General features: G+C 48.4%; 1 protein-coding gene across 8 annotated transcripts in view; it reads left to right on the forward strand.

Moving 5' to 3' along the window:
• The window catches only part of Kiaa0753 (KIAA0753 ortholog), a 55384-nt gene extending 51080 nt beyond the window's left edge, over positions 1–4304 (forward strand). For 6 of the 8 annotated variants that reach the window (XM_050162849.1, XM_050162854.1, XM_050162853.1 and 3 more), the window contains one exon: positions 2884–4304. In XM_050162849.1, coding sequence (XP_050018806.1) covers positions 2884–3001 — 118 coding nt within the window. In that variant the 3' untranslated portion in view covers positions 3002–4304. The remainder of the gene's footprint in view (positions 1–2883) is intronic. The other 2 variants (XR_007595501.1, XR_007595503.1) reach the window with 1 other exon arrangement.
• The last annotated feature ends 7431 nt before the right edge of the window (positions 4305–11735 follow it).

Raw genomic sequence — 11735 nt, forward strand, 5'->3', positions numbered from 1 at the left:
AAGAAATGGCCATTATCGAATGCTCCTGTCTGAGACACGTGGGCCTTGATGAGCAGCTAGCTTCTGACTGCACTATTCTTCCTTTGCCTCTCTCCTCGGTCTCCAGGTACCTCCTCCAAGTACTGCTGTATAACAAAATGCAAGGCATTTTTTTTTTATCATTGAGCAAAATAGTAGATTACCTGTATTTTCTTACATTTTAATCATTTTATTTTCATTCATGAGCTTTTGACATCATATACTGCTTCTCCTTAGGTAGTTAGAGCCCATGTGCTGCCCTGGGCAAGGTGTGTGCTAAGGAAAGAGACTTAGGGCTTCAGGGAACCTGGATTCCAACATAGCACATCCAGAAATATGGAAAAGCCATTCAAAAAGAATTGCCTTTGAGTACAGGAAGCAGCCAGTCCAGATTGGTAGTGGAAGACAGGTCAGGAAGGATGTTACTCTGAGGCAGAGTGAAGAGAGTTGGAAGGAAATCCCATGTCATATGTGACCTGCTGTGCTGTGAATGAGAAGTGCCCTGTGTTCCCTCATGGTTTAGTGGAGAAGCAGGATAGGAATATAGAGACAGAAACAGATACAAAGACTGGTCACTTCCAGAAATACCATATTTCTGCTTCCAGAAATGACACGCCTGGTGATTGAACCACTTCTCCCCTGAGGATAACTGTTAATAGAAAAGCTGGATTAAAAATAAAATGTATACTCTTGAAAGCATCTAGATACCAACTAGGTAATGAAGAATAACTAGGTCAGGACCATGGAGAAGACAGGCGCTCAGTCCACATATGGTGCTGGATGGTTCATTGTGGAGGGCAGCACGTCCACAGCCTCCTCAGGTCAGAAGACAGAGGTGGAACCCAGTGGTGCCAAGCTACTGCCTTAGTAAAGTTTCTCTACTTCGTTGTTTGTGGTGCTGGTTTTGAACACAGGACCTTATAGATTCTAGGCCAACCCTCTTCTGCTGAGCTACATCCCCAGACCTTGTATTACTTGGGATTGAGACCTTGGAAGGTTGCATTCTCTGTAAGTTCAGGTGACCTGGATATATAGGTCTTCTTCCGGACTTTACTCACAGCCACATCTCCCCAGTTGCTGAAGTGATTCCAGATACTTTTGCTCCTGAGGCTCCAGATATAAACAAACATAAGTTTTTCTTTGAAAAAAATCATATCTTTATGGGAGACTTAATTTATTCTATAGTTTTCAAAAACAGTGTCTAGCTTATAGTGGAAATAGCCAGGCAAGAGAGAGACAATAACAGCAGCTCATCCACAACAGCTCCAAATAGCAAAGCTGTTGACAGACTCAAATAATTGCCTGTGTGGTCATGGACATAAAAGACACAACTTAGAATCTTGCCAGAGGATTGGGAGCTAGTCAAAATCCGAACATACATCCAAGGATAAAAAGGAGACTTTCTGAAATGAGGAATGTACTGGATAGGCTCGATAGCAAATTAGATACAGAAGAGAAACTTGGAGGCTTGGAATGTGGAAATACATATTTATCTCCAGAGCGGTATAGAAAGGCAGCATTAAAGGTGAAAGGTAAAGACAGGAGGGTTGGAACACAGAAGAGCAAGCAGTGTGGTCTGATATATGTAAGGGTCTGGTCTGAGAAGGCGAGGAGACTAAGACAGTGGGTCTGAGACAATATCCAGAGAGAGATAATGGCTGTCACCCCCAAGGTGACAAGGAACAAGTCATGAAGACACAGGAAAACAAACCCCAGGTAAGTCTGAAAATATCTCTATCTAATTTCCTCATTAATTATAGAGGAAAATGGTGGATTATAAGGAAGAAGCCTGAAGACATCACAACTGAGTGGTAAAATCAGCAGTCGTCAGGAAAGGGGCAAGCACTAGGGGACACAGTAGCCCTCTTTTGGCATCTGTTCCAGAAATATGTAGCTGACCGTAATTGTAAGGGAATACTAGACAACCCCAGAGACAAGGACAGTAGAAGATTAAAAAAAAAAAAAAAAACTTCTCAAGAAATGTCATGGTCACCGGGCAGTGGTGGCACACGCCTTTAATCCCAGCACTCGGGAGGCAGAGGCAGGCAGGTCTCTATGAGTTGGAAGCCAACCTGGTCTACAGAGTGAGTTCCAGGACAGGCTCCAAAGCTACTGGGAAACCCTGTCTCAAACCACCCCCCCCCACACCAAAAAGAAAAGAAAAACAAGAAAGAAAAAAATGTTTTAAGGTTGTGGATGGGAGACTGAGGAACTTATTTTAAATGAGAGAATGAAACTGGTCTAAAGAGACATGACAACTAAATAGTGTGGATTGGATCCTGAACTCTGAAAAGTTTTAATGGCATTATTTGGAAGGTCAGTAAGGATTGAATAAAGTCTGTAGGTAAGATTAGATAATGGTTTATAGTGATGTTATGGCAACTGTCTGCACAGTGTCTTTTCTAGGACACACTGAAGTTGTTGAGGGATCCCAGGTTTGCAGCATACTCTCCAGCAGTTTAAATGAAAAGGCCTGTGTGTTGTGTGTGCACGCACATGTTTATTTAGAGACAGCTGGGATTCAGAGGACCTTGCCCTTTCCCACAGAGAAAGCATGCACCTTCCCTGAGCTAGGGTTGGACTCTGGCCAGGTCCTTCATTTCCAGTCACCTCTAATGTCAGCCGTCTCAAGGGTGAGGTCCGTTTGTCTGTTTTAGTACTTTTGCAGGGCTTGGGGAACTAGATGCTACCATGTTACCTGGGAGAGCCAGGTCCCTTGCTTTCTTTTTTTTCTCCAGAAGTATCTTCACTCTTCTAGGTTTTTGGATCTCCACACAATTTTCAAGTTGATTTACTAGGTTTTCATGAATACTGAACAGCTCTGTTTGACTGCCCACGCCTTCAGCTGTGTCCTTTGTTTTCCAGCTTTTCAGACGAGCTGGTAGATGAAGCCCTGGGGGCCGTGGCTGCTGAACTGCAGGATGTGTGTGAAGACTATGCAGAAGCCGTGTTCACCTCAGAGTTCCTGGAGGCTGCTGCATGAAAGCTGTCCAGGCAGGGTCCTCATAGCTCTGCAGCACCCTGTGTCAGCCCATGGGGAGCCTTTGTCCTCAGCCTCCCACTGAAGGGAAATGCCAGTGAGGTCATCCTCACTCCGCATTCTCTCCTCTCTCCGTGCTGTAAAGTGGTTCTGGAAGTTACAACAGGGTGGGTTATGTTTCTCAGTGCTCGAGGAACATGAAAGGATTATAATGCTACAATATTTTCAGAATGTATAATTTTCCTACTGAAATGGTGTGTTCATTCCTCTGACTCAGTTTGGAGATCAAAATGTTTTGAAAGGTAATGGATAACGACATTTCACATAGGAATCCCAGCCTCTGTTGAACCACAGGGGAGGGCTGATCAGTGCTAACCCAGTGCAGTCACTCTGTTCCCGGCACCTGGATCCTGTGGTAAATGTGTTCCTCACATTGTCACTGGTGCTGCCTGTGAGGACACCTGTCCCTTCTGCATGACAACCAACGTGGAATGCAGAGTCACCAAGCCTCTGCTGAGCAGCAGTAGGAGTGGACAGCCCGGCACACAGACCAAACACTTTCTCCACGGCTCACTCCCTAGGGAGTTTTTCATGTTTTCAGTTCCTTGGAGTTGTTTATAGCTGTTTTGACACATGCTGATATGAAGAGCATTTCTCTGACTGCAGAAGTTTGAGGACAGGAGAGAGCAGGCCTTCCCCATGCCAGCTCACTTTTCCTGAGGGCAGAAGGTCCTCTCCATACCACAGAGCATAGGGAGCCAGGTGGTGACTGGAAGACTTGGACTTTCCAGGGGACCAAAGATGCCCTTGTGGCCTTTTGAAGGCTCATACGTCCTTGTGCTAAGGTTTTCAGAAACTCTAAATTGAGAAAAAGAAAAGGAATGTGTGTAAAAATAAGGCCACTGCCTGAAAAAAAAAGTTTTCCTGGGTCAGTTATTTGCATGAGGTTTGGTAAAGAAATAGAAGAGAAAAGGAGAGACACACTCGAGGATTCGTGTGAATATGGGTACTGCGGATGCCCACGTAGCCTCCTGGGATTGTTTCCAAAGTACCAGAAGTTCAGGTGATGATTTAAGCTGCTTTGTCACACTTATTTGTGCAAAATTGATTTTTGTTTAATATTTTCTCGCTTAATGTTATATAACCTCAGAATGTAAAGAGCATCGAGGGAATCGTAGTCTTCAGTCTGGAGAGTAAACATGCACTTGAGCCACGAGAAGCACTTGTCGTTGGTGGTGTAAAGTCATTTGTGTGACTGTTTTTACTGTGCTTATTTAAAAAATAAACTTAGTATTTTAAATTGTGATCATGTCTATTTGAAATAATTTACATCTTCTTTTCCCACAGGCAATGTGAAATGGGATTTACAGAAACCCCTGAGAATACTTTTGTATTTGATGTTAACATAGTAGACTATTTGCCACCTCAGAGAAAAATAAATGCTAATAAAACCTAACATTTATTGAGCACATGCTGGAGTGTTGCTCTGATGGTGTTCCCTGCACTAACTTAATGCTGTGTACTCTGTGTGAGATAGATGCCGTCACACCCCACTAACAGATGAGAGCAGGAAGGAGGGCTAGGGCCATCTAGCCTGTGTTCCTCAGCTACACTGTGGTCATGGAGTCACTCACTTCTATGAAGATTACTGTGTCACTGTGTGAGTGCTCCTGCCTCTCCTTGTCTCCAGCTAGTGGCCTAGACACTGCTTCTGGAACAGTGCCTTTGCTAAATACTTCCTACGGAGGCCTGTCCTTGCTGATGCCCCCTCCCCTGCACCAGGCAACATCCACCAAGTGGATGAGCCTCACCTCTGCTTGTGCCCAGGCTCTGCTTAACAGCCCAGATCCTTGTGGCTCTTGACAGTGAGACACAAAAGTAAGCCACAAGAAGTAAGAATTTGGAAATGGGGATTAAATCCTCTGACTTAGATGCTCCTGCATACAGCCTTGCAGCCAGACCACTAGAGTTTTTGCTTCATGAAAAGGGGCTGAGCACATGTGAGTCATTCTCTAATTCCCTTGGGTTTTCTCATGACCTGTTTTAGAGGGCCATGCGTGAGCAGAAGATGTTTGTGCTGCCTGACCTCACAGTTTGCTGAGATGCCTGTGTGCTCCTCAGTGCTCTGAGCTCCCCACAGTTTGCTGAGATGCCTGTGTGCTCCTCAGTGCTCTGAGCTCCCCACAGTTTGCTGAGATGCCTGTGTGCTCCTCAGTGTTCCTTCCCACAGGCCGGCTTTCACTGCCAGGCCAGGCTGTCTCACCCGTTTAGTCCTAGTCTCCGGTTAAGACTTGCGGGCAGGGATTCTGCCTAGCACACGGTTCTTGCTTTGCAGTTTCTTTTGAATTAATGTACCGGGGGTGGATCACATCCCGTATAGTCCACAGATATGTGTTGGCCTTGCATGGCCCTGGCACATGGCCATCTAGGAGGGTGCACATTGGTCTAGGGATCTACTGCTGTTAGCTTTCAACTCGAAAACTTATCTCCCTCCACCTAGACTGGAGGAGGGGTACCCCAGCTGCTCTTGTGCCTGCAGGCTGCCCCTGTAAACCCAATGTGGGGCAGACCCAGGGCTAGAGAGCTGACAGAAGTGAGTGGGGTGCAGGTGGGAAGGTGGCCTCTGTCCCTTCTTGGTGTGGTTGCCCATCCTGCACAGGGTGGTGTTCTGGAAGAGGAACAAGGGAGATGAGAGGAAGTTTTCACCCCAACTAGTTCCAGGTGCCAGCCTCCCTGCATTGGGGGGGCCCAGGAGAGTGAGCAGAGGAGGCAGTGCTGGGAGGGGACATAGTGGCCACAGGCTGCAGGTGCAAGAGTCCAGATGAAGCAGAAGGACCATACTCAGAAGCTCCTATTTCTTCTGAGTGCAGTTACTGTCTTAGTTTGACACTGATTAAACAGCTGAAAACCAAGCCCTACCCTTAGCATGGTTCCTGGTCACCGTGGAGGTACTCTGGAGCAATGGTTCTCCACCTTCCTGATGCTGTGACACTTTAATGCAGTTCCTTATGTTGTGGTGACCCCCCCAACCATAACATTATTTTCATTTCTACATCATAACTAATTTTGCTACTGTTATAAATCATAATGTAAGTATTTGCTTTCTGATGGTCCTTTGGGCGTCGCAACCCATAGGTTGAGAACCACTACTCTGAAGGGTTCCTCTAAGCAAGCAAGCCCCTGTTTCTTTGGGCCCCTGCAAAGCAGAAGGCAGAAATCTAATCATGTATGTCCTTACCAGTACTGACCTCCCGTCAGCTCTTAGCTGGTGCCAGAACTGTTTATGATCAGTTTCAACATGGGTGTTTATTTCAGTAGCCAACAGTATGGGCTTGGGTTGGAAGGGTTCCTGTCAGCCCGGTAGCATCATTTATTTCCCTGACCCTGGGTCCCACAGCTTTAGCCTCTCCCTGTCCCACTCCAGTACCATAAAGTGCTCTGTGGGGAGCCTCTGAAGCCCTGCCTGTGGTTTCTGAAGCCCCTTTGCATTATCTGCAGCCCAGCCGCGAGATACCATGGCAGTTTCTGGGGGGCAGGGCTGAGAGGCTGGCCGGCTGCCCACCTCCACCTCTTGTGCTCTGACAGCCCTTCTCATGTACCAGACCTCTGCTCCCAGGCGCCGTGGGCCCTTTGCTTCCACTGCAGCCCTCCACCCTGTCGGGGTTCATACTTACACCTGCCAGACGCCCTCCCCCTATCTCTTTCCTAGTCCCTGCCTTCCTCCTCAGCCTGGACATGCATTTTTCTCCTCAACTTCTTTCCCAAGTATCCTGCCCACGTGTCCACTCCTCTGACTTCCTGGTCTTGGTGAGGTCTCCTATTCATGGGCTGCAGGTCAGTAGCCTTACTGAGAAGCCCCCTGTATGTTCCTGCCTCTGCTTGGGTGGGGCCTTCGGTACCTCCAGTTTAGCTCTCAGTGCCTGAGAGTTCCTGGGCATGGGAGAATTCCTAGGAGCTTCTGGCTCAGGAATCTATGTTCCAGGGGAGCGAGGGTACCCAAGTCCTCAGGTTCACCAAGTCACCAAGTCTAAGCTTTATTTGACCTAGAAAAGTCTGACAAACACTGGCTACTCAGGTGCACACAAGGAAGAGGGACCATGGAGACTGGGCCAGCTACCAGAATGTTTGCAGGATTCTTCAGAACCTTTAAGACCTCCCAGGAGAGCCACAGCTCCAAGGTACTCAGAGCAGAGGGCTTTCATCGTCACTGATACCTAATGGAGTTATCCAGAGTAAGAGAGACTGTGTGTGTACTTGGTTACCACCACCTCACATCTCCCCACTGTCTTAAAACCCCCAGGTGCCTTTAGGTGTATGCTGCCCTCCCTCTAGGTCATGTAACAGCCCCTTTATGTACCAGTAGTAGTTCAGGTGGTTAAACTCTCATGTCACTCCCATACCTTAGTTTCCAAGTCTGTAATGTGGACGAAAAAGGATACCTGCCCAAGGTTTTGGTGACGATTAAAGGATATGGGCATGAAAATCCAGAGATCAGCACCTGGCTGCAAGTTCTGATATCTATTCGCTGTTAGGTTTATTACAGAACCTGTTAGGAGAGAGCCTTGGCATGCACCAAGCAGCTAGGCTCTGGAATGTTCTCGTCTCTTGTGTTGGTTTTCTCTATTCTCTGTACCGTGTGGATGCTTGCCGTGTCCTTCTGCCTGGACACCTGGCAGTGCTTTCCTAGTTTTTTCTTTTTCTGCCCTGGGCATCATATCTGGGGCCTGTCCAGTTGTCTGCTGGCCTGCCTCAGACCCACATCCTTATCTAGGGCCTCAAGGTCACCAGAACTTTCTAAACTGGATCACAGTAGATGTATACAGTAGATGCAATACTAGCCGTCCCATTTTACAGAAGGAAAAATCGAAGCTTATGGAAATGAGGGACTTGATTAGGGCCAAATAGAGAGAGTAGCAAACCCAGAACTGCCAATCTCTGTCTGACACCTCTGGTTCTAGTGTCCTTGCGCTTTATCACGGTTCCCAGGGTCCAGGAAAGGGCACAGCAGTAAAAGGGGAGGAGCTCAGTATTTCAAGCCAGACTTGGTGATAACTATTTTGTGTTGGAAAATCTCCACCTCGTGTGGCTTCAGTTTCATCTGTAGCATGGATCATTAGTGTTAGTGTGAGAATCAAACAAGGCGGTAGAGACCAGCACTTAGCCGCGCCCAGGTGATGGGGTGACTTGGTTGTCACAACTGTTATGGAGGCCAGTTTCAGTCAGGGTCCAGCCTAAGCAAGAAAGTAGGGGGAAGAGAAGGAGGGTTAGGGTGAAGAGGACGAAATGGTGCCAGCAGCCTGACTAGAATATGGTTTGGGCTCCATGGCTGTCTGCCTCAATGTGGCTCAGTTGCCTTAATCTACTCAGCCAAGCACAGCGACAGTCATGCAACAGGGCCACAGTAAGTACTCGCTCCCACTAAAGATGAAGACAGCGCTTGCATTCGACAGCTAGTGATGTAAGAGTCATCTGCTTGAGAGCTGTAACTCAGTGGGTGACATGCTTGCTCAGTGGCTAGCATGCTCAAAGCTCAGGTTCAATCCCCAGCACCAAATAAACAGCACATTGGTGCACATCTGTAATCCCAGCACAGAGGAGCTGGAGGCAGGAGGATCAGAAATTCAAAGTGCCACATGCCCATTTAGCATTCGTGACACAAAGACCTTCATCTTTCCAAGATGGCCCCTGGGCTATCTCATTGGCATTGGCCACTTCCTATAAGGAGACCCAATTCCATCTAATCCCTTTGCTCTGATTGGTCAAGTCAGAGACACCCATCCGCAGGAACAGAGGATGCCTCACCATCATCTCAATAATATGGACCGCACCTGGGTGGGAAACAGAGGCCCTGTTCCCTGAGGCGGGAGGAACTGATGCTAGCCAAGCAAAACCAGCCAGAAAACATAAAAGAGGCATGCTAGCTCCGTGCTGGAGATTTAGAGCAGGCACTTGGCACACAAAGACCCAAGGTTCAGGTCCCAACACGGAAGCAAAACAAACATACCATTGTCTCAAGATGAGGTGGTAACAAATTGCAATTTGTACTCATGTTGAAGTTCACTGCGTATGTGGAAATACAAAGGCAGGCAGAAGGAAAATGGAGCTGAAGCAGAAGGAAGAAAAGGGGGGGACTCGGTTCTACTGAGTGAGGGCAGCAGTCAGAATGGCCTTCCTAGAGAAGATGGCTTGAATTAGACCTTGAACGGTAGACGGTTCAGACTGTATCCATCAAGAGAGAGGGAAAGGGCCTGCCAGCAGAGGGGACTGCACAGACAGAGAGTTCTAATGTCCCGAGGAAGGTAGACCCGGGTGCACATGTACCACATGGTTCAGACAGCATGGGTGCTGGTGGACTTCAGGGCTGAGGCCTCTTCGTATCATCTCAGTGCAGGTGAACAGGAGAGCTTCCTGGACTCGGGAGGCTGCCTGGGTATGAGGTGGCAGCAGTGGCTTCAGCCTTATTCATTTTTTTTTCCTTCTGGCAAGGAATTCCATCCAGCTTCAAGAAGATGCCCTTGAACTGGAATAGGCAGCTTCTTCCACCTCTGTCCCTCCCTTCCCTTGAAAGCAAGGTTTGCCCTAGATTGCCCTCCAGCTCTCCAGTCTTTATTCCAGGTCTAAATGGGGGAGTCTACTGGGAGCCCCGGGCCCTTGCCAAGTGCTCCATCTGTGTTAATCAATCCCTCTGAAACTCAATCCGGCGTACACTCCAGCCTCACAAGAAACGTGCGGAGTGTAGGCGCCTGGCTTTTATGGTGAATGAGAAAATGGATTGAGAACAATGGGAGCTGCGTGGAGGGCGGCACAGAGGGGCAGATGCTGAGGGCTGAGTGGCCATGTCAGGGGCAGGTGAGCCTCACCACAAAGCCCCTGTAGGATCCTGTCAGCTTTCTGGCTTGTGTCTGCTCTGTGTGACGGAGGAGTCTTGGCAATTACCAGACCTGCCTAATGGCCTCTCAGCCCTCCCAGCCTTTGTCACCCATTTAGGTGGCTCTCTGGACAGCGTTTGCTTTCAGAAATTCCAGGCATGTGTGCTTAGTGCAGGGCCTCCTGGACTGTCAGGGCTTCACGTGAACAGGCTGGGGCTTTGGGACCTATTCTTTCTCTGACAGTGTGTCTGGCCCTCCTTCCGTTCTGAGCTGGAGCCCGATATAACCAGGAGGAGGCTGCTGCATTGTCTTATGACCTGGATGTGTGACAGGCCACCCAAGCCTGGGAGACAGGATGCTGGCCAGAGAGCTCACTAAAGCTTTTAATTAACTGGTACCTGTTCTCAGCTCCTAGGCAGGAGCAAGCCTCAGATTCCCCCGCATGGACTCAAGGGATTGTTTCCATCTGAGCAAAGGGATCAAAGCAGGGGTTACAGCTAATCTGAAATGTCAAGATTCCTTTAAACCCCGACGGAGCCTGGCATGCTGGGGCACACCTATAATCCCAGCTCCGTGGGAGGCTAAGGCATTAGGAGTACAAGTGGGAGCAGGCTCAGGCAACACCGAGTTCCTAGCCAGTCTGAACAACTTTGGGAGACCTTGACTCAGAAGTAAAGAAAGGGATGAGATAGAGCTCAGTGAGAGAGCCCTTATGTAGCCCGCGCAGGGTCCTGGGTTGGATGGCAGCACTGAGAAACAGACAGAAATCTGGCCAAAGCCCTGGCTCCTTAGGAAAATGCATGTAAATGCATATACAGATGGTCATATAGGAATAACGACATATATACACAAGCACATGCACGAATATGTGTGTAACACAAATGTTCATGTGTTCCTTTATACATACACATGCGTGGGTGGGTATATGGCCTTGCACGTACATATACATGTACACATAGATTTCCTGTCAAGATTAGGTCCAGGCAGGCGGCGCCTCAGGTAGTTATGATTCCAAGTCCCGGCCCCACACCTTCAACACGCAGAAATTATTTATGAATGTCCTCTGCACCAAGCATTTTTCAGTATCCTACTTTCTTGTCTGCAGATGAAAGCCCAGAGTGGGGCGGGAATCCCAGGAAATCCCAGAAAGCAGTGTGTGTGTGTGTGTGTGTGTGTGTGAGAGAGAGAGAGAGAGAGAGAGAGAGAGAGAGAGAGAGAGAGAGAGAGAGAGCACTCCAGCCTTCTTCCCAGCATGTGGTTGGTTCCACCTCACCAGCGTTTCCTCTGACTGGTTAGCTATTGCTTATTCTCCATGCTGCACAAAACAAAAACCACTTCTTACCCCCACCCCAGGAATGTATAACGCTTTCACTGACGGGAGTGGGGTGGGTGGAAGGGAGGAACGAGAAATCTATTTCCTAGTTGAGGTCCACAGGATCTTGGCCTAATGCTTATGATTAAACTCTACTTCAGACAGCTTGACTCTGAAAATCCTAGGTGTTCTTATTTCCCAAAGAGGAACTATTTCAATGTCCTGATATTGAAAACTTCACAGCTTGTAGTTACCCCGACATAACACCCACAACCCTTTTACAGGCCTGCCTAGGGTGACAGGTGCTGGATGTCTGGAGGCCTGGACCCCTTAGCTGCAGTTTCCTGTGGAGGTGCAGTAGACCCCTTCCTGCAGGGGGCGCTACTGAGTAACCACTGCAGGTTCAGAGTAACTGGCTCAACTCACAGCCCCACGCCCAGGTAACCTTTAACCTTGGCAGGGCTTTGGGGGGGGGGTTGTTGGGCCTTCTTGATGACCCTGCCCCTGTTGAAATAAGGTGCGGCGGGGCTGCGTCCCCAACACCCTGGCCGTCTGG

This window comes from Alexandromys fortis, unplaced genomic scaffold (assembly GCF_014885135.2).
Source record: "Alexandromys fortis isolate MF-2015 unplaced genomic scaffold, M_Fortis_MF-2015_v1.1 scaffold_84, whole genome shotgun sequence".
In the NCBI taxonomy this organism is placed as follows: domain Eukaryota; kingdom Metazoa; phylum Chordata; class Mammalia; order Rodentia; family Cricetidae; genus Alexandromys; species Alexandromys fortis.